At 49.6% G+C, this 20,813-nt stretch overlaps 1 protein-coding gene and 1 non-coding gene across 4 annotated transcripts in view; one reads left to right on the forward strand and one right to left on the reverse strand.

The window, feature by feature from the left end:
* Window positions 1–20,813, forward strand: part of Trappc10 (trafficking protein particle complex subunit 10) — a 76,570-nt gene that overhangs the window by 23,144 nt on the left and 32,613 nt on the right. For 2 of the 3 annotated variants that reach the window (XM_026410060.2, XM_026410061.2), the window contains 4 exons: window positions 9,205–9,401; window positions 13,537–13,732; window positions 17,286–17,397; window positions 19,317–19,564. In XM_026410060.2, coding sequence (XP_026265845.1) covers window positions 9,205–9,401; window positions 13,537–13,732; window positions 17,286–17,397; window positions 19,317–19,564 — 753 coding nt within the window. Of the gene's footprint in view, window positions 1–9,204; window positions 9,402–13,536; window positions 13,733–17,285; window positions 17,398–19,316; window positions 19,565–20,813 lie in introns of those variants that run through there. The other variant, XM_026410063.2, reaches the window with a different exon arrangement.
* Trnav-cac (transfer RNA valine (anticodon CAC)) lies at window positions 11,535–11,608 on the reverse strand. The gene has a single exon. It is a non-coding gene; the product is annotated as a tRNA-Val (tRNA).

A 20,813-nucleotide genomic window follows, 5' to 3' on the forward strand; every position in this document is an offset into this window, starting at 1 on the left:
ATGGTGGCTGTCTCTGCCTTGTGCCTGACCTCTGTGGGAATACCTGTCGCAGTTCCCATCAGTGGGTGCTGGCTGAAGGTCAGAGGAATGTGCTCATGTGGCCATCCATTTTCATTTTCTCAAGAATTCTCAAAGAATACTAGTTGCAGTTGTCAAAGGGTTTGTCAGACTCGGGGGACACAACCCTGTTTTCCCCTGCATCTCTGATGTCCTGAATTGTTTTTGTGGGTTTCCTCTGGGGCCTGCATCCCTGGGTGAGTCCACCTGGCTAGGGTCTTATTTTCTTAGTATGGCTTTGGAGTGGGCTTGTGTTTTATTTAAGGCTTCTACAGTCTGTGCTCACAGGTGGCTGGTCTTTAGCTTTTGTTTGGTGTTGTCTGTATGAAGTGCAGGTGTCAGTGTCGTACTGGATTCCTGAGTGGCATCTGGGAGTTCTTGTTTTGTGCTTCTGAACAGTCGGTTATGTTGGGGCCGCCTGGTCTTCATGTGTACTGGGATCCCCCCCCTCCCCCGCTGGCTGGGCCCACGTCTCTTTTTTTAACTTTTTAGTTGTAGATGGATACAATACCTTTTTTTTTTTTTTTTTTTTTTTTAAATGTGGTGCTGGGTACCGAACCCTGTGCCTCATACATACTAGGCAAGCACTCTACCACTGAGTCCCAACCCTGGGCCCTGGGCCCACACCCTTTTACAGAGTATTTCCTTGGTAACTTTCCGGGTCCCTTCTGTGAAGTTGGTCTGTTTCAGCCCTTTATTCATTTTAATAAGTTATATTTTCCTTAGAAATTATGCATCTCAGTTAAGGTTTATTTTTACTGAGGTGCACATACAAAGAAGTCTGTTTTGTAACTTTGAAAATGTGGCCAGGTTTCCCTTACCTCTTCTGTATTGTGCGCTCATGCGTGCTCTCATGCTCTCTTCCTTCTTCCTTCCTCAAAGTAGGAGTTCCTTGATTTTTTTTTCAAAGAGCCAGGATTTTTATTTATTAGTCTGATTTACTATTAGTCTTTTTTTTTTAGAGAGAGAGAGAGAGAGAGAGAGAGAGAGAGAGTTTTTAATATTTATTTTTAGTTTTCGGCGGACACAACATCTTTGTTTGTATGTAGTGCTGAGGATCGAACCCGGGCCGCACGCACACCAGGCGAGCATGCTACTGCTTGAGCCACATCCCTAGCCCCATATTAGTCTATTTTTTACCTCATTAATTTCTGCTTTCATTTATGTTGTTTCCTTCTTTGTATTTTCTTGTGGTTTACTTTATTCTTTTTCTAGTTCTTTTGAGTTTGAAATGTGTTTATTTTCATTCTTAAGGTTTTTTTTTTTTTTTTTTTTGGTGGTGCTGGGGATTGAACCCAGGGCCAGGTGCAGGCACGGCAAGCCCTCTACCAACTGAGCTGTGTCCCCAGCCTCATTCTTAGGTTTTGATTGATATCAGTCCTCAAAGTCATGAATGTTCCTTTAATTAATTGTTTAAATATATTATAGGGTTTATCCTTATTTTTCAGAAATTCTGTATTTTGTTTGTATTTCTCATTTTATCCAGTAGTTGTCTAATAGACAACTAGTTTCTAGAAGAAAAAAATTTTAAAAAATTTTTATTAAAAAATTTCTGATTTTCTTGCATTGTGATCAGAAGTGTTCTTAGGGTGTTTTCCTTATGGCACTTAATTGTTCTCTGGGACCAAATGCAGGATGAGTTTGGTGGACACTTCGTGTGTCGGGTGTGTCCTCTGGTCTTCAGCCTGCAGTGCTGAAGCCGCTGTCACGAGGTCTCCTCCCGGTGCTGCTGGGGCGTTGCTGGCTTGGCTGCCACCAGTTGGCCTGTCTTCAGCAGGCGGTGGCGTGACAGTCTCCAGGTGGTGGGTGTTTCTATTTCTCTTGCATCTTCTGTAGAGAGACGTGTGTGTGTGTTGTCTGGTATGTGGATATTTGTGACTAGCGTGATTTGTGAAATATGTGATTTACCAACAAGGCTTCTACGTAGTGTATCTTGCTTAGGAAGGTCTTGTCTACCTGAGGATAGTGACTGATTTTCTCCTATGTTTCCTTTCAATAAGTTTAGAACTTGTGGCTTATGTCTGATCTGTTAGTTTCAAGTTATTTTTCTGTAGGTAGGAGCTGTAGAGTTGAGGGTCTGATTTTCTGGTCTTAAGTGGGCAGCAAATGGGCCTAACAATATTTCATAACAGTCTTTTTTCTATGCAGTAGGTATGTCAACGCAGTTTTTAAATCAGCACCCTGCATGTATAATATTCTGGACACTCCTGTTGATCATTGTCTAGTTTGGGCTAGAATCAGGCTTTTAGTCATTACATTTTAGTAATATGTATTGATATCTCTTCTTTTAAAATAAGCCTCTTGGCTGGTACACATTTTCTCTTCCGCATGGCAAAGGCGCAGATTGTACTTTTGAGCGAGGCTGAACAAGTGTGTCCTGTCCTGCCTGTTCCTCTCTGTTGAGAGGGTGGGTCTTTGCCCCTCAGGTTGAACTTGGGTGGCCTCTGATGTGCAGAGAAGTCACCCGAAGTCTTGCTGTGCTTTCCGATGGGCCCCTTGTTCTCAGAACCAGCTGCTCTGCCAGGGTATGGATCCCTGGGAAGGCCTCCTGGCCCAGCCTTGCAACCCTGCAGTGGCCACCAGTGGGGTGGAGGTGAGCCACTGTGGTTGGAATGGGAAAGAAAGAGGGGCAGGAGGGGTTTTTCCTGAGGTCATCACTGTGACTTCTCAGAAGAATCTCAGCAGCTGGGAGTCTTCTTGAGTCTGTGTGCTTCTCCACACTTTGTGCCTTTTTTTATAGGTTTAGTCACAACATTTTTCATAAAGTCTTGCATTTTTTTGGTACCAGGATTGAACCGAGAGAGGCTTAACCACTGAGCAACGTCCCCAGCCCTTTTTCTTTCTTTCTTTCTTTTCTTTTTTTTAAAATATTTTATTTAGGGATGGGTCTCACAGAGTTGCTTCGGGCCTCACTGAGTTGCTGAGGCTGGCTTTGAACTTGCGAACCTCCTGCCTCAGCTTCCTGAGCCACTGAGATTACAGGTGTGGGCCACTGTGCCTGGCACAAAGTTTTGCAGTTTTATTCTTAGGCTGTTTTTGTCATCATTATGAATGAGATTTTTTTTTCCTTAAAATTACATTCTATGGGGAGCCTGTTTTTTTAATTAATCTCGACTTTTGTTTATTAAAAAGGTGCCTATACCAGGTGCGGTGGCACATGCCTATAATCCCAGCGGCTTGGAGGCTAAGGCAGGAGGATTGCGAGTTCAAAGTCAGCCTAAGCAATTTAGGGAGGCGCTAAGCAACTCAGTGAGACCCTTTCTCTAAATAAAATACAAAATAGGGCTGGGGTGTGGCTCAGTGGTGAAGTGCCCCTGAGTTCAATCCCTGGTAACCCCCTCACCTCAAACAAAGGTGCCTAGAGTCAGTTGGCAGTGTCGAGGGCTTTAGCACACGTGACACTGTGTGTAGGCAGTGGTTGCGTGAGGTCAGCCAGCAAGTCCCCAGTCTGTAAGTTCTTCTTTGCGGGAGGGTTTTCTTTTTTTTTTTTTCTGTTCATAGTTGCTCTCATTATATCAAAGAAGACATTTGGTATTTGTTTTTTAGGGATTGACTAGCTTCACTAAGCATAATCTGCTCTAGTGCCATCCATTTCCCTGCAAATTCTATGATTTTGTCATTTTTTATTGCTGCATAGTACTCCATTGTGTATAGATGCCACATATTTTTATCCATTCATCTATTGAAGGGCATCTGGGTTGGTTCCACAGTCTAGCTATTGTGAATTGTGCTGCTATAAACATCGATGTGGCAGCATCCCTGTAGCATGCTCTTTTAAGGTCTTCAGGGAATAGTCTGAGAAGGGCAATAGCAGGGTCAAATGGTGGTTCCATTCCCAGCTTTCCCAGGAATCTCCAAACTGCTTTCCAAATTGGCCGCACCAATTTGCAGTCCCACCAGCAATGTACAAGAGTACCCTTTTCTCCACATCCTCGCCAGCACTTGTTGTTGTTTGACTTCATAGTGGCTGCCAGTCTTACTGGAGTGAGATGGTATTTTAGGGTGGTTTTGATTTGCATTTCTCTGACTGCTAGAGATGGTGAGCATTTTTTCATGTACTTGTTGTTTGATTGTATATCCTCCTCTGAGAAGTGTCTGTTCAGGTCCTTGGCCCATTTGTTGATTGGGTTATTTGCTATCTTATTGTCTAATTTTTTGAGTTCTTTGTATACTCTGGATATTAGGGCTCTATCTGAAGTGTGAGGAGTAAAAATTTGTTCCCAGGATGTAGGCTCCCTATTTACCTCTCTTATTGTTTCTCTTGCTGAGAAAAAACTTTTTAGTTTAAGTAAGTCCCATTTATTGATTCTTGTTATTAACTCTTGTGCTATGGGTGTCCTATTAAGGAATTTGGAGCCCGACCCCACAATATGTAGATCGGAGCCAACTTTTTCTTCTATCAGGCAAAGAGTCTCTGATTTGATATCAAGGTCCTTGATCCATTTTGAGTTAACTTTTGTGCAAGGCGAGAGAAAGGGATTCAGTTTCATTTTGTTGCATATGGATTTCCAGTTTTCCCAACACCATTTGTTGAAGATGCTATCCTTCCTCCATTGCATGCTTTTAGCCCCTTTATCAATTATAAGATAGTTGTAACTTTGTGGATTAGTCTCTGTGTCCTCTATTCTATACCATTGGTCCACCCGCCTGTTTTGGTACCAGTACCATGCTGTTTTGGTCACTATTGCTCTGTAATATAGTTTGAAATCTGGTATCGCTATATGCGGGAGGGTTTTCTGCTTGTGTGCAGCATGTCCCTCCAGCCTGGGTGGTGCTGCCATGCCTCCTGGACTTGGTGTCTGTGTGTTGTCGCTGTTAGACGAGAGTACAACACGGACACCACCTTCCCCTCACGCGGGGGTGACTGCTGCGTGCTTTCCACGCCCCTCTGGAGTGGTGGGATCTCACTGGTGTGTGGGTGCGGCTCTGTTGTGGGCAGGTCCCGGCTCTTCACCGCACCTTGTTTCTGAAGGGTATTTTCACAGAATGGGGACTTCGGGTTTGGCAGCAGCCCTGCCTGGCCCGGAACCTCCGACTTTGGTTTCCAGAGCTTCTCTGAGAAGTCTTTCACTTTTGCTTCTGTTGCTTTGTATGTAAAGTGTATTTTTCTCCTTTGGTATTTAAAGATTTTTTTTTACTTTATCACTGGTCTTTAAGTTTGATTAATGATCTGCTTTGGAGTAGATTTCTTCATATTTCTGAAGGGTTTGGGGGCTTTTATAATTTTGATCAAGTTTGGAAAAATTTTGGTCATCATTTCTTTAAGTATTTTTTCTTCTCCCCTTGGACGGAGCTGGAGAGTGTCAGTGATGACTGACGGAGTGGCCCCTGGCCTCAAAGTCCCACAGTAGTTCTCTGGATCTCGCTGGTGTTTTTCCAGACCCCCACCCCCACCCCCATTCCACTCGGACAGTCTCTTCTGTTGGCCGTCCTGTCAGCTCGTCTTTCTTCTGCACGGCTCCGTCAGTCTAGTTTTCTCCCAGTGCATTTCTCCTTCAGACATACTTTTTGTCTCTGAAGGGTGCCCAGGGGTGTCTCTCCCACCTCAGCCCTCTGCTCCTGGAGCCCGCGAGCTGTGCTGCGGGGACAGTGTGTGGTGCTGGTCCTCCCGGGACCCGCCTGTTGGAGTGGTCTCCTTGCTGTGCAGCGTGCCCTTCCCCCTTTGTCTGCCTGCCACTTCTCATTAGACAGACACTGTGGACTTCATCCTGTTGGAGCTGGGTGTTAGATTCTTCTAGATGTTCTTGAGCTTTATTCAGTTGAAATCGTTTGCTGAGTTTGGTTCTTTTGGGTGTAGCTTCTGACTTGCTGGGACTGGAGCAGCCAAGTCCAGGACCACTTCTCACTGCTGTGGCAAGGCTGTCCCAAGCTCTCTGGCTCTTCATCTGTGGCAGGGACCTGCTCCTGCCCTTGGGTGGGTGCCCAGCACTGTGCCTTGGGTGCTGGCTGATGGCCTTGTCCTGCCTTAGACAGTCCTCACATGTGCTTGTGATGGGTCTCTGGGAACACAGAGGGTTTTTGTGCTGGTACTCTCCCAGTCCGTTTGCTGGCCAGTGTGGTCTGGCCACCTGGACTCTCACTCTACGTCCTGTACCCGGGGAGTCTGTCCGCCTTTACCTCCGTTCCCCTCCCTTGTGCCGAGGGCAGGGATGACCCCCATAGCTAGCTGGAACACTTGGAGGGCCCCTGTCTGTTCTTCATCTCTCAGGAGCTGCTGTCTCTTACTGCCACTTGTGTTTCTTGGTCTTGCCTCGGTTGTGTCAGATGCCACATGTATCTGGTCCCTCCCTCGCCTTGCCCGAAGGAGGGCCCCGCTTCCTGGTTGGTTCTGTGTGCACTCCCTTTCTTGGTTTTCAGTGGAGAGTGTTCTGTTACTGTCCTCGTAAACTGGAACATGCAGTTGTCGCTGACTTGGTTCCTGTGAGCTTTGGAAGTGCACTTACTCTCAAGCTCATCGTGTCCTCCCCTTGTCTCATCCTGGGGTCCACAACTGTGAGAGCCTCTGGGACCTCTTGTTGGAAAACAGTGCTAAGAACCCAAGATCTAGAGTGAGGTGTGCTCTGTGCTAGGTACTCTCAACCAGCTCCACTGGAGAGCGTGTCATGTGCACACGTGTGCACACCCAGGCGGCCACGTTTCCCCTGCTGTTCATGTCCATATGTAGTTGTCCATGTGCAAGCACTCTTGACCATGATTCAGCCAGCGCAACATTCCCACTGTGCCGGTTCCCGGCTCTCCTGGGAGAACCTGGCACATGTTCCCCGCTGAGGGTTTGCTTATTTGAGTCACCCTGGTGATTAACCCTCCTCCCGTCTCTGCTGTCCTGCTCCTCCAGGTGATGCCCCAGCCCTACACTTGGCTGATCGCATGCTGGACCCTACCCTCGGCATGCCTTGCTTGATCTGTGGTCATCTCCAGCAGGGATGCCCTCTTTGCCCTGCTTGGTCTCTGACACCCTGTGTCTCATGTCACTTGGAGTCCCACAGTTTGACACATCTCCCCTACTACCACTTGGGCATCCTCCTTACACAACTGAGCTCTGGCCACTGGGGTGGCTCCTGGTGCCTGCCCTGGGCTGCTGCCCCATCATCTCTTGTTTCTCTTCCCTGATCGTGGCTCTTCCAGTGTTCATGTTCCTGTCACCTTCCTGTCAACTTGGTTTCCTAAGGGTTCCTGAGTGACTTTGGAAATGCCTCTTTGCTCGATGTGAGGAGTGACAGCTGTCTAGAGTGAGCTGATTTGCCTCAGGGTTGTTTGGAACACTACATTCCTCCTCTGTCTTGCTCTTTCTCTTGGAAGGTCACCTCTGGAGAGTCCCTGAAAACCGGCACTGAGAGCTGCTCTGGTGTCCCTTCAGGGTGCAGCTGCTCCTTCTAGTGCAGAGACACCTCCAGCCTGGAACTAGGTGGGGGTGGCCATGGGGGCACCTGTGGGCCTTCCAGCAGAACAGAGAGGACCAGGAGCCAGGCGATGCGCTGCAGTCCTGGACTGCAGTCCTCTGGCCTTGGGTCTCCCCTCCAGAAACAGTGTGCGTGGTACACGTGAAATTCAGACTGAGTCCTGAGACCTGCTGTGCCTAGGAGAATGTGCCGCACATGGTTAAGGTGCTGCTGCATATTTACTCACAGAAAACGAATTTGTTTGAGGGGGTACTGGGGATTGAACTCAGGGACACTTGACCATTGGGCCACATCCGCAGCCCTATTTTGTGTTTTATTTAGAGACAGGCTCTCACTGAGTTGCTTAGGGCCTCACTGTTGCTGAGGCTGGCTTTGAACTCTCAACCCTCCTGCCTCAGCCTCCTGAAGAATATGGATTTTTGCAAGATGGTTTTCCTTTTAATTTTTTTTTTTTTAAGAAAGAAGAGAGAGAGAATTTTTTTAAATATTTATTTTTCAGTTTTCGGTGGACACATCTTTATTTTATTTTTATGTGGTGCTGAGGATCGAACCCAGCTCCCTGTGCATGCCAGGCGAGTGTGTTATCGCTTGAGCCACATTCCCAGCCCTCTTAATTTTTAAGGAAAGATCTTTTGGGGTCATATTTGTTTCTAATTTAAACCAGGGCGTATTTTCTTAAATCAGTATAGAAATGATCAGTACTGCCTTTTGGTACTTGCTATTCAGTGATTTAGCCAAAGATGGCACTAGATATAGGATTTAAGATTTGACTCATTTGTGATCAGTCAAGCCAGCACACATCTGCATTGTTCATGTTCTTGGGGACATGGGGCGGGATGGTATGGAGGAGCTGCTGAAGAGGGGAAAGTAGGGCTGGCACTTGGCTCTGTGGGGGAGCACCTGCCTTGCATGTGCAAGTTCCGGGTTCAGTCTCCAGCACCACAAAAGTAAATGTATAAACAGTAAATGAGGGGAAAGTAGGTATTTGAATGTGGCCATTGTTTCCAAAGATTTTTATATGCTCAGTTTTGAAATGAGATACGTCTTGGTTTTAGATTTTCTGAAAGTAAATGGAATTAGTGTCTGCTGAGTGGATTTATGGCTCAGACGGGCAGTTACAGGTAAAATCACCGTAAAGAAGGAGAGTGGGATTTCCTGGTTTGGGTTGGGAGAGAACTGTCTGACCCGGTGCTTCTCTGTAGGAGGGTGCTTTCTGGCATGCTCAAGTGTGGGACATGAGGGGGCAGAAGAACCGGTTGTGAGGAGCAGTGCAGCTCCTCGCTAGCTCCAAGTTGGAAGGCCTTGAGGGCCATGAGGAAGGCTGCGAAGGCCTTGCAGGTTGGAGCTGGTCTAGGGGCTTACGTGGAAAAAAGATTGTGGGGCAGCCACAGGAGGCCACCCTGGGGTAGTGCAGGCACAGAATACCGCAGAGGTCTGGCCGGCACAGGGTGGTGTGGCAGTCCTGTGGTGATGGGCACAGAGCCCCTGTGGTGGTGCCGGGCTTTAACGTCCCTGGTGGCTTTGTGAACAGCATTGCCATTGGTGTCCTTCCCGGCTCACAAGCCCTTGCTGCCCGCAGGCCACTGGTGTCCTGGGAGAGTGCTCTGGGACAGGTGCCAAGCTGTACACAGCACCCAAGCTTGGTGTCCTGGGCTCTTATCCCGTTCCAGTGTGCTAGCACGCTGTGGCCACGTGCTGTGTGAGCTGAAGGAGTAACTCACTCTCACAGTGGTGTGTTCATTTCTAGGATACAGAAGTGTACAAAGCTACGGTGAAAGATGACCTCACCAAGTGGCAGAACGTCTTGAAGGCCCATAGCTCTGTGGACTGGTTAATAGTGGTGGTTGAAAATGATGCCAAGAAAAAAAACAAGACCAACATCCTTCCCCGAACTTCTATTGTGGACAAAATAAGAAATGATTTTTGTAATAAACAGAGCGACAGGTAAGTGTATCTTTACATTTTCCTCGTTTGGTTGGTTCTGGATGATTGCTGGCTTCCTGGGTGGTAGCAAATGTTGACTCATCAGGGTTTGGGGAACAATGGGGAGCACTGATCCCACCCTCTGAAATTCCCGTCAGGCCAGGGAGCTGTAAGTGGTCACCCCCAAGTGCCACTGGGAGCAGAGGCTCCTGGCCCTGAGCCTCTGGGAAGCCCACACGGTGGACCCTTTCTGCAGCCTGACAGTGAGACGTCTCACAGTCTTTGTGTCAAGCAGCGTTCCTTAAACTTTTGTTTTTAAGGCTACGGGACTGCCTTCTTGTATTTACTGTGGTCAGCCCTGTGAAGAGCCCACACAGGGAGCTTAAGTGCTGCCTTTGCCCCAGGGCCTACCTTCCCATCTGCTGCCCCTGCGGCCTCTGCATGCTGCTGCCTCTCTACCTGGTTGTACCACTGAGGGCCATGTGTCCCAGGCTGGCACTTGACCTCACTGGCAACAGTGCTGAGCTGTTCTCTGCCTGGCGTGACAGGTCATCATTCCGTGGTTACCACATGGCAGGGGCTGCCAAGGCGGTTTCTGGTGCTGTGCGAGCTGCGGGAGGGGAAGCCTACCTACTCAGGGAGGGGTCCTGGGGCAGGAGGCCCTGTAGCACAGCATGGGAGGGGGTAAGGAAGGAGCAGGGGTGAACGGTCTGGAGCGCCAACCAGCCAGGGCCAGTCCATGTGTCGGCGGTACCCCAGTGAGCTGGGATTCTGGGTGCCTTTCACGTTCCACACAAAACCAGGCACATGGTCACGTTCAGACTTGATGGATATGTGGCTCAAATCAAACGTTGCCGTGTGGAGACCCGTCTGACTTAGTGTCATGCAGCCTGCGCTCACGGGAGGTTTTCTTAAGGAGTACTTGGTGCTAGGTAGCCACATTCTCCAGCACCGTAGCTGAGTGTCGTCCCCGGGGGCTCAGGCATGCTCACGGATGTCTTGAGCAGAGCACGCAATGGGGACTTGAGAGCCCAGCTGCAAGGAAGCTGCGTTACACGGCCAAGGAAGTGTCTGTGTCGTGGGTCTGAGCCGAGAGTAACGCGGAGGCCATCAGTCGGACTGAGCCAGTTTCCAGTTGTGTAATGTTTTTTCCAAGGTGCCTGTTGCTTACTATTAATCACGTTTGCAGTTTTTACTTAAGTGCCAAAAGTATGTTTCTACCGAGCCCATTTAAAAATAACTTATTTTTTGATGACTGTTCTTTTATATTTACAACTTAACTTACTGAAAATTAAAAAAAAAATTTTGTAGTTGTAGATGGACTGCATGCCTTTATTTTTTTATCTTTATGTGCTAAGGATTGAACCTCGTGCTTCACACGTGTGAGGCAAACACTCTGCCAGTGAGCTATAGACCCAGCCCAGCCCAGCCCTACTTACTGAAATTTTAACATTTCATTCTCTGTAAGTTAAACATGCCTTATTCCATTTTGAATAAGTCTGACTGGTTGGTAGCTGCTGCCTTCTTGGTCCACTGTCAGTTCCCCACTCCCTTAGCTTTCTAGGCTCACCCTTTTCCAATTTGCATTAAATTGCATTCAGTTATTTATTTATTTATTTATTTTTAGTCATGCATGACAGCAGAATGAATTTTGACATATAATACATACATGGAATGTACATACATCAATCATATTGTCCATTCTATTTTGCTGCCCTTCCTATCCCCCCTACTCCTCCCCTCCTCTCCCATCCTTTCTCTCTATTCAATCTAATGTGACACACTTTTTTTTCTTTTTCTCATTACAACATCATATATGTATTCTGTATAATAATGAGGTTCTCCTTCCATCTTCCGTGCAACTCGAGTCCCTTCTCCCTCTTTTTCCCTCCCACCTCTCTTGGTACTTAGGGCCTCTAAACCACTGAGCCACATCTCCAGCCCTTTTGTGTATTTTATTTAGAGACAGGATCTCACTGGGTTGCTTAGGGCCTTGCTGTTGCTAAGGCTGACTTTGAACTCGTGATTCTCCTGCCTCAGCCTCCTGAGCTGCTGGGATTACAGGTGTGTGCCACTGCTCCCAGCCAAATTACAGTCCTTTAACAAAATTCTGTGTGTGTGTGTGTGTGTGTGTGTGTGTGTGTATTTTTTTTGTGTGTGGTGCTGGGGATTGAACCCAGGGCCTTGTGCATGTGAGGCAAGTACTCTACCAACTGAGCTACATCCCCAGCCTGACCTATCTATATTTTTAAACATAAAAGCTAGATTGGATTCTCATAAATTTGAAGATAGTGGTCTCTAGTGACACTTGTCTTTTAGCAGCATAATGTCTGTTCTTTGAAAATATGGCCCTGAAGTGGCTTACTGTGTTTTTAGGTTTGTACATGTGTTTAGTTTTTTTATTTATGTTACATGTTCTTGGTAGTCATTGGACTTTCCAGGTTTTTTCATTATGCATTTATACATTTAAGGTGATATCAAACTATACATATTATACTTGCTGTTTTCACTTAACACATTGTAAAAATTTTCCATGAACAATAAATGTGTTTCTGTACCTTTACTGTTAGTGAGTGTATAATATTCCATAGTATTAAGTGTACCATAGGTTATTTCTAGTCCTCTGGGTCTGCAGGTTGTTGTTATGGTTGTGAACATCTTTCTAGCTCACTGTAGTGAACATCCTTATTTCCTTAGGGTTAATTCCTTAAAGGAAAATTGCTTGGTTAAAGGTTTGTGTATTTTTCAGACTTTGGGCAAATGCTAGAGAGTCTGAGTCTGACTGGTTGGTAGCTGCTGCCTTCTTGGTCCGCTGTCCCTCCCCCACTCCCTTAGCTTTCTAGGCTCACCCTTTTCCAGTTCACCCTGTGGGCTTGTTAAGTACTTTCTGAAGTTTAGTTCTTTTTTATTGAAACAGTGAGGGCCGAGAGATAGGGGAAGTTGGAGGGCTCAATCGAGGCTGGTGCGCGGTGACTCTTTCCTGTCTGGTTGATAAGCACAGGTTACCAAAGGAAAAGCTGTTGGTGGTCAGTGTGTCCGTTCCGTCCCACTGTCGGTATGCAAGAGAGTTCTTGTGTGGTCAGGAGTGATGTTGATAATTATGACCCTGGGGATACCTGAAGGATGCGTTGCTGAACTGAGGGACTAACGGTTTGTACAGTAAATAAAGACACTTCAACTCCTGGGGACCTCAGGAGTGGCTGGTGCTGGCCCCACCTCTCAGGGAAGCATCCGTGTCCCGGGGACAGTGGCCGGGATGACTCGGTGTTCTTGGTTCTGATGACTCACAGGGTAGACGTGTAGACTGGTGCTGTTTCCCCCGGTTTGTTTTGCCCGCTGGTGGGTAACAGCATGGGTTCAGCCAGTTCCCACCGGGGCTGTGCTGGGGCACAGAGTCCATGCAGCAGTTCATTTTGCTCCTTGTTGATAGCTCACATAAAATATTTACTAGAGATGTTGACACTCATAGTATCAAGGTCTTAAAATCATGTTAGCAAGGCTAAGTAGAGGAGCCTTTTCTCCTACTGGGTGAGCGCCTGGCCTTTCCAACTCCCAGGAACTCTCCTAACAGTAGTGCCTTGGCATTTCAGCACCATAGTGCAGCTTCTCTAGTTAAAGGCCTCAGGCCGGTGTGAAGCTGTGATCTAGGGCCTGTTTATCAACACTCCTTGAGGAGCTCAGGCTAATGGTAGGGGCAGATCTGTGGCCAGGGCAGCTTTACCTTGAAAGTCACCTCAGGGTGAGCGGGGTGCCCAGGGGTGCAGTAGGGCACAACAAGTTTGGTGGCCCTGGGCTGCAGTGAGAGGAATTGAGGCAGATGCTGAGGTGGGCCCTGGTCCCCTCTGCTGGGTGGAGAGATGCGGATTTCATCCTGTCTGTGAGGAGCCAAGGATTCTGAGAGGCAAGCTAAGGAGGGCTGGGTCACCATACTTGATGAAGTCCCCGGTGGGTCTGAGGTCCAGGGCCCCTTGGGAGTCCCTCTCCCTCTAGTTTGCTGTGCGTAGACTGTCCTTGGAACCCCTGCAGTCCGACTGCCCATGTGGCAATAGGCTGCTTGGCCCCTGCCTGTCAAACAGATTTCACTGGTGTGAGGAGGAGGGCCGGAGGGCAGGAGGGATGGAGGAAGCCTCACAGATGGGCCCCGGTGTCTTTGCAGGTGTGTTGTGCTGTCCGACCCTTTGAAGGACTCTTCTCGAACTCAGGAATCCTGGAATGCCTTCCTGACCAAACTCAGGACATTGCTTCTTATGTCTTTCACCAAAAACCTAGGCAAGTTTGAGGATGACATGCGGACCCTGAGGGAGAAGAGGACTGAGCCGGGCTGGAGCTTCTGCGAGTACTTCATGGTGCAGGTACCTGACTCGTGGTTCCCGCCCCATGCCCCCCTTCCTGAGCGAGGCAGCCCTCCCAGGTGGTTGTCACGGGCCTGGTTCTAAGACCAGATGGCACAGTGGCCAAAGTGGACACTCCATTCCTGGTTGGAGAAGCAGAGGGTGGAGATGGTGTCTGCAGGGGTCCTGCTGCCTTGGGGCTCAGCACAGCTTCCAAGACGAGCTTTTGTCTGGCCTTAGGGGCCTTCTGGGTGTCTGCTGTGAAGCAGGCGGAGGGTCCCAGCCATGGGGGGTGGGCCTGAGCTGGAGGTCCTGTTCCCTACCTGCTGTGCCTGGGCATTGTGACTAGGGATGGCTTCTGTAAACATGTCCTCCATGGTTTTGTTTTGTGACCTGGGTTCCAATAAAGACTTGGGTTAAACTGGAGCTTTATTCTAATTTGCTAAAATATTTGGGATTTTAAAATCGTAGTTTCTAGTCAGTTCTTTTTCCCTGTTAAGAAAATTCTTCAACTCAGGGACGTGTAGCAGTTGCATTTGGGAAGGGAAGCCCTCCTGACACTGTGGAACAAGATAGGTGTTGCTGGCAGGGTTCCGTGCTCTTGTCCAGCATCTCCTAAGGGAAAAAGCCCAAGTTTCACTTGTAGATATAATTTAGTTGGTTACTGAAGAAATAGTGCCCTTTGAATAAGTAGAGGACCCATTCTGATGAACAATTTTGAACGTTATTTTTTATTCCGGGGCTTACGTCTTAGGGATGTGTGAAGACTTGGTACGCGGAAGGGGGTCTGAGCATGCTAGCAGTGCTCTGAGTGATCGCTACGTTGCAAACCTTTCCAGTTGTCCTGGCCCTTCACTCTTCAAGCTTATTGGTCATAGTCTCTGGGGATTATAAAGGAAAGAGAGAGGCCACAAGAAGGGAGGGTGCTGGACTAGGATGGAGGTGCAGTGTGAGCCCTGAGATGGGTGGGTGGATGGGTGGGTTCAGAAACGTGGACTGTGTGAGGATTAATGTGCATGTGTGCATTTCCTTCTCTGGCCTTGGACAGGCCCAGCAGCAGCAGTACTGCAGAAGCAAGGGGCACACGTAGTGCCCAGACCTTGGTTTCTAAACTCCATCCTCAGGTTACAGGGAGCAGAGCTCCTTGGAGAAGTGGTTTATAACTGGGTTAGGGTAGGCAGTACACGGGAGGGTCCTGGATACCAGGGAGTAAAGAGTACCCAAAGGGACAGGGCTCCAGAGGCTATAGGCGTCACCCGAGGGAACTGCTGAAGGCCACGGCTGCAGTGGGTGAGGACAGGATTGGACGTGACCCAGGGAGCACAGTTCACCTCCACTCACGTGTTCCTGGGGGTACGTAGATGGTTATAAAGTCAGCGGAGCAGGAGGTTCAGCTCTTCCCTCCAGCACCCAGGCCAGGAGCAGGTCTATCATGTCACAGTGAGAGGCCCAGTGCAGACCCTGCACCAACCCGTCCAGGCCAGCAGCGCCTGCAGTGAGACCATCAGCACGGTGACCTGCTTGTTAGGGGGAGAGAAAGACACATCGTCCTTGCTAAAACAGTCTCATGGCAGTCACAGAAAAACACCAAATGGACTCAGGTGAAGGGGCACTAGGCAAAGTAACACCAGCCTCTTCCAAGGTGCCATGGTCAGGAAGGACCACAGAGACTGAGGGCAGTGGCAGCCGGGGGCCCTGTGGAGTCCTGGTGGGATGCGGAGCAGAACGAGGGCTGCTAGTAGGAGAGCCGGCAGGATTCAGATGAGGCTGCCTGCTGGACTTCCTGTGTGATCACAGAACTACTGCTAGATGTTGACGTTTTGGGAAATGGACGAAGGGCTGGATGGAGATGGACAGCATTTCAGGGGCTGCACTTCTGTGAGTCTAAAATGAGTTCATCGATGCACATGAGCGAGGAGAAACCTCTGACCCATGCTGTGGGCGATGGGCTTTGAGGACATTGTGCTCAGTGGAAGAAGTCCGCGAGGACAGACACTGGGAGACTGTTGGGCTGAGGACGGACCAGTGCAGTTTGTGGTCAGTAAGGGAAGGTGCCAGCAGCTAGGGGCCCTGGGGAGTCGTGGTCTAATGGGAACAGAATTTCCATTTGGAAATGGGTCACACAGCAGTGTGCATGTGCTTAGCACTGCTGAACTGTACAGTCAAAATGATTGATACGGTAGATGTTATCACTATTGAACAAATTAACACTGCAGTGCTCATTCTCAGGAGGACTTCACGAGAGAAGAAAGAAAGGGCAGGGTGCCAGAGGAGTCCCCTGTGAGCACGCCCGCCTGTGTGTGGAGGGCTGCAGGACACAGAGCTGGGTCTGTAGGGAGCAGGTCAGATCGGGTGGAGCGTCACAGCTGGCATTGAAGCCTGCTGACTGTGCTGGGCCTCTTGTGCATGCCTTACAGACAGAACTCTAACCCTCCCACAGAGACCTCAGCCCAGGGTGCCATGAGCCCAGCTGCAGCTGGAAAGTGGTACCTAGCTGTGGACGTTGCTCAGGACCTCCAGCACAACCCCGGCCCCGGGGCTTGGAGTCGTCGCACAGGGTGGAGCTGGATCCCACCTGTGGACCGTGCCAGTGTGTGTCTGTATGCGTGTGCACACCCTCCTGGCTCCACCTTAAACCTGCCGTGGAGGAAATCAGAAAAAAGTCCTCCCTGCCGGTCTCTGTACATTTTTCCATTCGGTGCATGGCAGGTTGTCCCAGGGCTAGGGCCAAGTCCATATGCAGCTTTGGTGAGCTCGTGGCTCACACACTGTAGGGATGCAAGCCCTGGGAGCAGAGCTGGCTGTGGAGGTCCAGGGCAGGCTCGGAGGAGGATGGCCATGCTGCAGGAGGTGTGGGGCACCTCATTGAGCGGGCGACGGCCACACCTGCAGGAAGCTGCAGAGCAGGCCTCGTGGGCATTTGAAGGAAGCGTGAGCAAGTCCCACAGGCCTGGGGATGTGTGGGGACGAGGGAGCTGTGGTGGTGCTGAGTGAGGTCCCGGGGTGGTGCAGGGAGGGGGGCTGGCCTTGGGGCCTGGGAATCTCTCACAGACTCGGGACTCCTCCACATGGGATGGGTGGCTGTGACGGAGGTGACTCTGGGAGGTCAGGGCGGGAAGACTGTAGTCAGGTTTGGACGTGCAGGCGTGCAGGCGTGAGGTCTGCTGGGCACCCTGGAGACGTATTCAGCTCGCAGATGGGGCCGCGTTTTCTTGAGGCATAGTGCTGTGTGAGGCCGTGCCCTGGTACACTCACCAGAAGGGAGTAGAGGGAGTGTGGGGGGACCTGCAGCGGAGAGCCTGAGGGGACCAGAGGGACCGCAAGCAGGAGCTGCAGCACAGAGGCAGGGAGATGCGGATGGCGTGTGACAGGCGAGAAGGGCCACATGGTGGCATGCGTGTCCTCCTCTTGCCCTGCTGCTCTCTGGTCCCTGTCCCTGGCGTGCACAGGTGCTGGCGTCACCAGGGGACTTTCTGCTCTGGTCGGGGGCATCACTTATGCGCTGTGTGCTTCTCTCCTGCCCTTCACTGCCACGTGCGGCTTCAGAAAGCTGATTGACGTCTCTTGGGCACAGGAGGAGCTCGCCTTTGTCTTTGAGATGCTGCAGCAGTTTGAAGATGCCCTGGTGCAATACGATGAGCTGGACGCCCTGTTCTCGCAGTACGTCGTCAACTTCGGGGCCGGGGGTGAGTAGATGTTGCAGCGAGTCTCTCCTCAGTCTTCCCACTCCCAAGTAGTCTGCTTACCCCACGTTCAGTCACTGTTCGTGGTTGTCATGCAAACTACAGAGGATATGGTCTCACAGTTCCTCAGGGTGTAAAAGGAGGAGTAGGAACTGGTCACTCTCACTTTAGGAGAGTGGAAAAGCACTTAACAAGCTGTTTTCAGGTGTGAAGTCTTATTTCCACAGCTTAGCTGCCTGCTGGCGATGCTTCTGATTGCAAGCCTCCTATTACCATGCAAGTGGACGTCTCTCTTGGTTTGGTTTGTAGTACTTGAAGCCCATCGCTGTGAATTTTATGTGACCACCGTAATGGGCATTCATCAGTCTTTTAAAAACCTTTAAGTAGCTGGGCGCGGTGGCGCACGCCTGTAATCCCAGTGGCTTGGGAGGCTGAGGCAGGAGGATCACGAGTTCAAAGGCAGCCTCAGCAACTGGTCGAGGTGCTAAGCAACTCAGTGAGACCCTGTCTCTAAATAAAATACAAAATAGGGCTGGGGATGTGGCCCATTGTTTCAGTGCCCCTCAGTTCAATCCCTGGTAAAACCGCCCCCTCCAAAAAATCTTTATTAATTAATTAATTTAGGGCAATTTAAAACACCAAAGCAAGCCCAGACCAAGCGTGGCGGCGAGTGATGAGCTTGCTTTAGCACACTATCGAGGGTCTCCACATGCCAGGCACGGTCCTAGTACGGTGAGGAACTCGTCCCCTCCTTCATGGAGCATTCATGGAAGAGAAGTAACAGTAGCAAAGACCATGGGAGGGGACACATTGAGACAGGCAGCTGGGACAGCTGCTCTGGGCAGGTCGCTTTGACACAGAGACCTACATGGAACTTGGGAGTGACCATGAGGACCCTTGGGGGAGGATCTGGCAGGAGATGCTGCCGAGTGGGCAGTCACCAGTGTGCACTTCAGCAGCCCGAGCAGGAGTTGGCAGCGGTGAGTGAAGGTGCTGTAAGCCTAGCTGGTCAGGTGTGTAGTAGTGCCACACACCAGTGTCAGCCGTTCCTTACAGGAGCAAAAAGGACCTGGCAGCCACACCTCTCTTTTGGAGTGAGAAAAATAGATTAAACAAGTTTTTCAAAGATTGAATGACTTGAGGCTGGAGTTGTGGCTCAGCGGTAGAGCGCTCACCTAGCATGTGCGAGGCGCTGGATTTGATCCTCAGCACCTCATAAAAACAAGTAAATAAAGGTATGATGTCCAACTATAACTAGAAAAAAATATATATATAAAAGATTGAATGACGGTAGAGCTCCACATTTAGTTTAAGATCGTATTTGAGTCTCAGGGCTGTTTGTTAAAATGGCAGCCTTGTTGACATGTTGACTCGCTAGGCTTTCCCCTCTGTTGCTGCTGTCTCCTCCCGTGCCTGCTCTCCTGTCTCTGGAAGCTGCACTTAGTAGTTGATGTGGTTGATTTAGGGAAATAAGTCAAGGGAAACCTGATGAGTAATGAAGACAAAACACTAGGATTTGAGCAGGCTGCACTGTAGGTAAAGGTGAGGCCGCCTCCACGCTCCTCCCAAGGCCTCATCTTGACTGGCCCAGAGCCTGTGGTGTTCCCAACTCGACCTCTCAGCCTCTGCCTGGCTGCCCAGGTGTTCTGTTCCTACTTAGGACCCCCTGGGCCTGGTGAGATGGTGTGCCTTGCTGCCTGGACTCTCAGACCCTGTGCTCAGCCGTGGGAAGCCAGGACCCAGAGGCCTGTGCTCATGGAACCACCCCATCCTGAGGCCCTAGCCCAGTGTATGGTGTGTTGGCAGAGAGTAACTGGTTGCAAAGCTGCCTGCTCTTCCATGCGGGCTCCTGGTCCTGAGCAGGAACCTCAGCCAGGTGAGGTACCTGTGGTCAGCAACTTTCATGATGTGTATTTGTTTAGATGGTGCCAACTGGCTGACTTTTTTCTGCCAGCCGGTGAAGAGCTGGAATGGACTGGTCCTCCGCAAGCCCATAGATATGGAGAAGCGGGAGTTGATACAGAGGCAAGAAGCCACCCTGTTGGACCTGCGCAGTTACCTGTTTTCGCGCCAGTGCACCCTGCTCCTCTTCCTGCAGCGGCCGTGGGAGGTGGCTCAGCGGGCCCTGGAGCTGCTGCACAGCTGTGTGCAGGAGCTGAAGCTCTTGGAAGTGAGTTAGCTCCTCTCCCCACTTACTTGCCTTGGACTCTCCCCACAGGAAACTGAACTGTGGCCTTCCCCAGACTCTCCCTGCTACAGAACCGGCTGCCTTTTCTGCATGTTCTTGACTTAGTTGATTGTCTGCTTAGTCACTTTTTGTATAGATCAGCTGCTCAGAAGTCTAGTTTCTACTCTCCCCGTGGTGATGTCCACGCTGGCCAAGTCAGCCTCTCAGGTTGGGGTCTCCGTGTAGCTTGTAAGGTGACTGTGGTGACACCAGGGGAGCAGCTTTCCCTGATAGATGTCACTCACCTGAAGGGTACTCGCTGGATTTTGTATATGGACATTGTTTCAGGACGCCCTTCCCAGATAGCTGGTTATGGGCATGGACGTGTGGCTAACAGGGCCTGAGTGACCTGGCAAGCTATGTTGGTGACAGTGACATAAAGCTTACTGGATGACTGGGGTGTGTGTATGTGCATTGAAGAGTAAGGCTTTAGACTGATCACCTGTGCTGATACACAGGGCTGCGGGCCCTCCCTGCCATGGAATCATGGGCTGTGGTGCGAGAGGGTTTCGTAAGCCTCTGTACCCAGAAGAGCACAGGTATGCCCATGTGGAGTGCCACCTGCCGTTCTGAGCACTCACACACATCCCCACCCATTGCCCTGTTAGACCTCTGAGTGGGCGAGGTGACTTCCCCAGGTCTAGGAACTGGACCCAGCCAGCATCCAGGCCAACCAAGTCCCATCATGGGAGTCCCCCCTGGGTACCCAAGGGACACAGCTGTTGTCAAGCCCTTGCGGAAAGGTCTCAGAGCTTGCATTTACTCTATTGACTAAAAGTTTGGCAGGAGGGTATTTTATGATAGAATAACTTATTTTTTGTACACTAGAATACTAAATAACAGGCCTGATACTTAGTTTGAAATCCTCTTAAAAAAGATTTAATCAGGGGCTGAGGCTATAGCTCAGTGGCAGAGTGCTTGCCTAGCTCATGTGAGGCACTGGGATTGATCCTTAGCACCACATTAAAACAAAACAAATAAAGGCATTCTGTCCATCTTTAACTGAAAAAAAAATTACAAAAAAAAGATTTAATCATTTAAAAATTTTTTTTTAGTTGTAGATGGACACAATAACTTTATTTTTATTACTTCTAATATGGTGCTGAGGGCCTCAGACATGCTAGGTGAGTGCTCTGCCACTGAGCCACAACCCCAGCACTTAAATACTTTTTAACCTAAGTGAAGAGAAATT

This window comes from Urocitellus parryii, chromosome 2 (assembly GCF_045843805.1).
Source record: "Urocitellus parryii isolate mUroPar1 chromosome 2, mUroPar1.hap1, whole genome shotgun sequence".
NCBI classification, from domain to species: domain Eukaryota; kingdom Metazoa; phylum Chordata; class Mammalia; order Rodentia; family Sciuridae; genus Urocitellus; species Urocitellus parryii.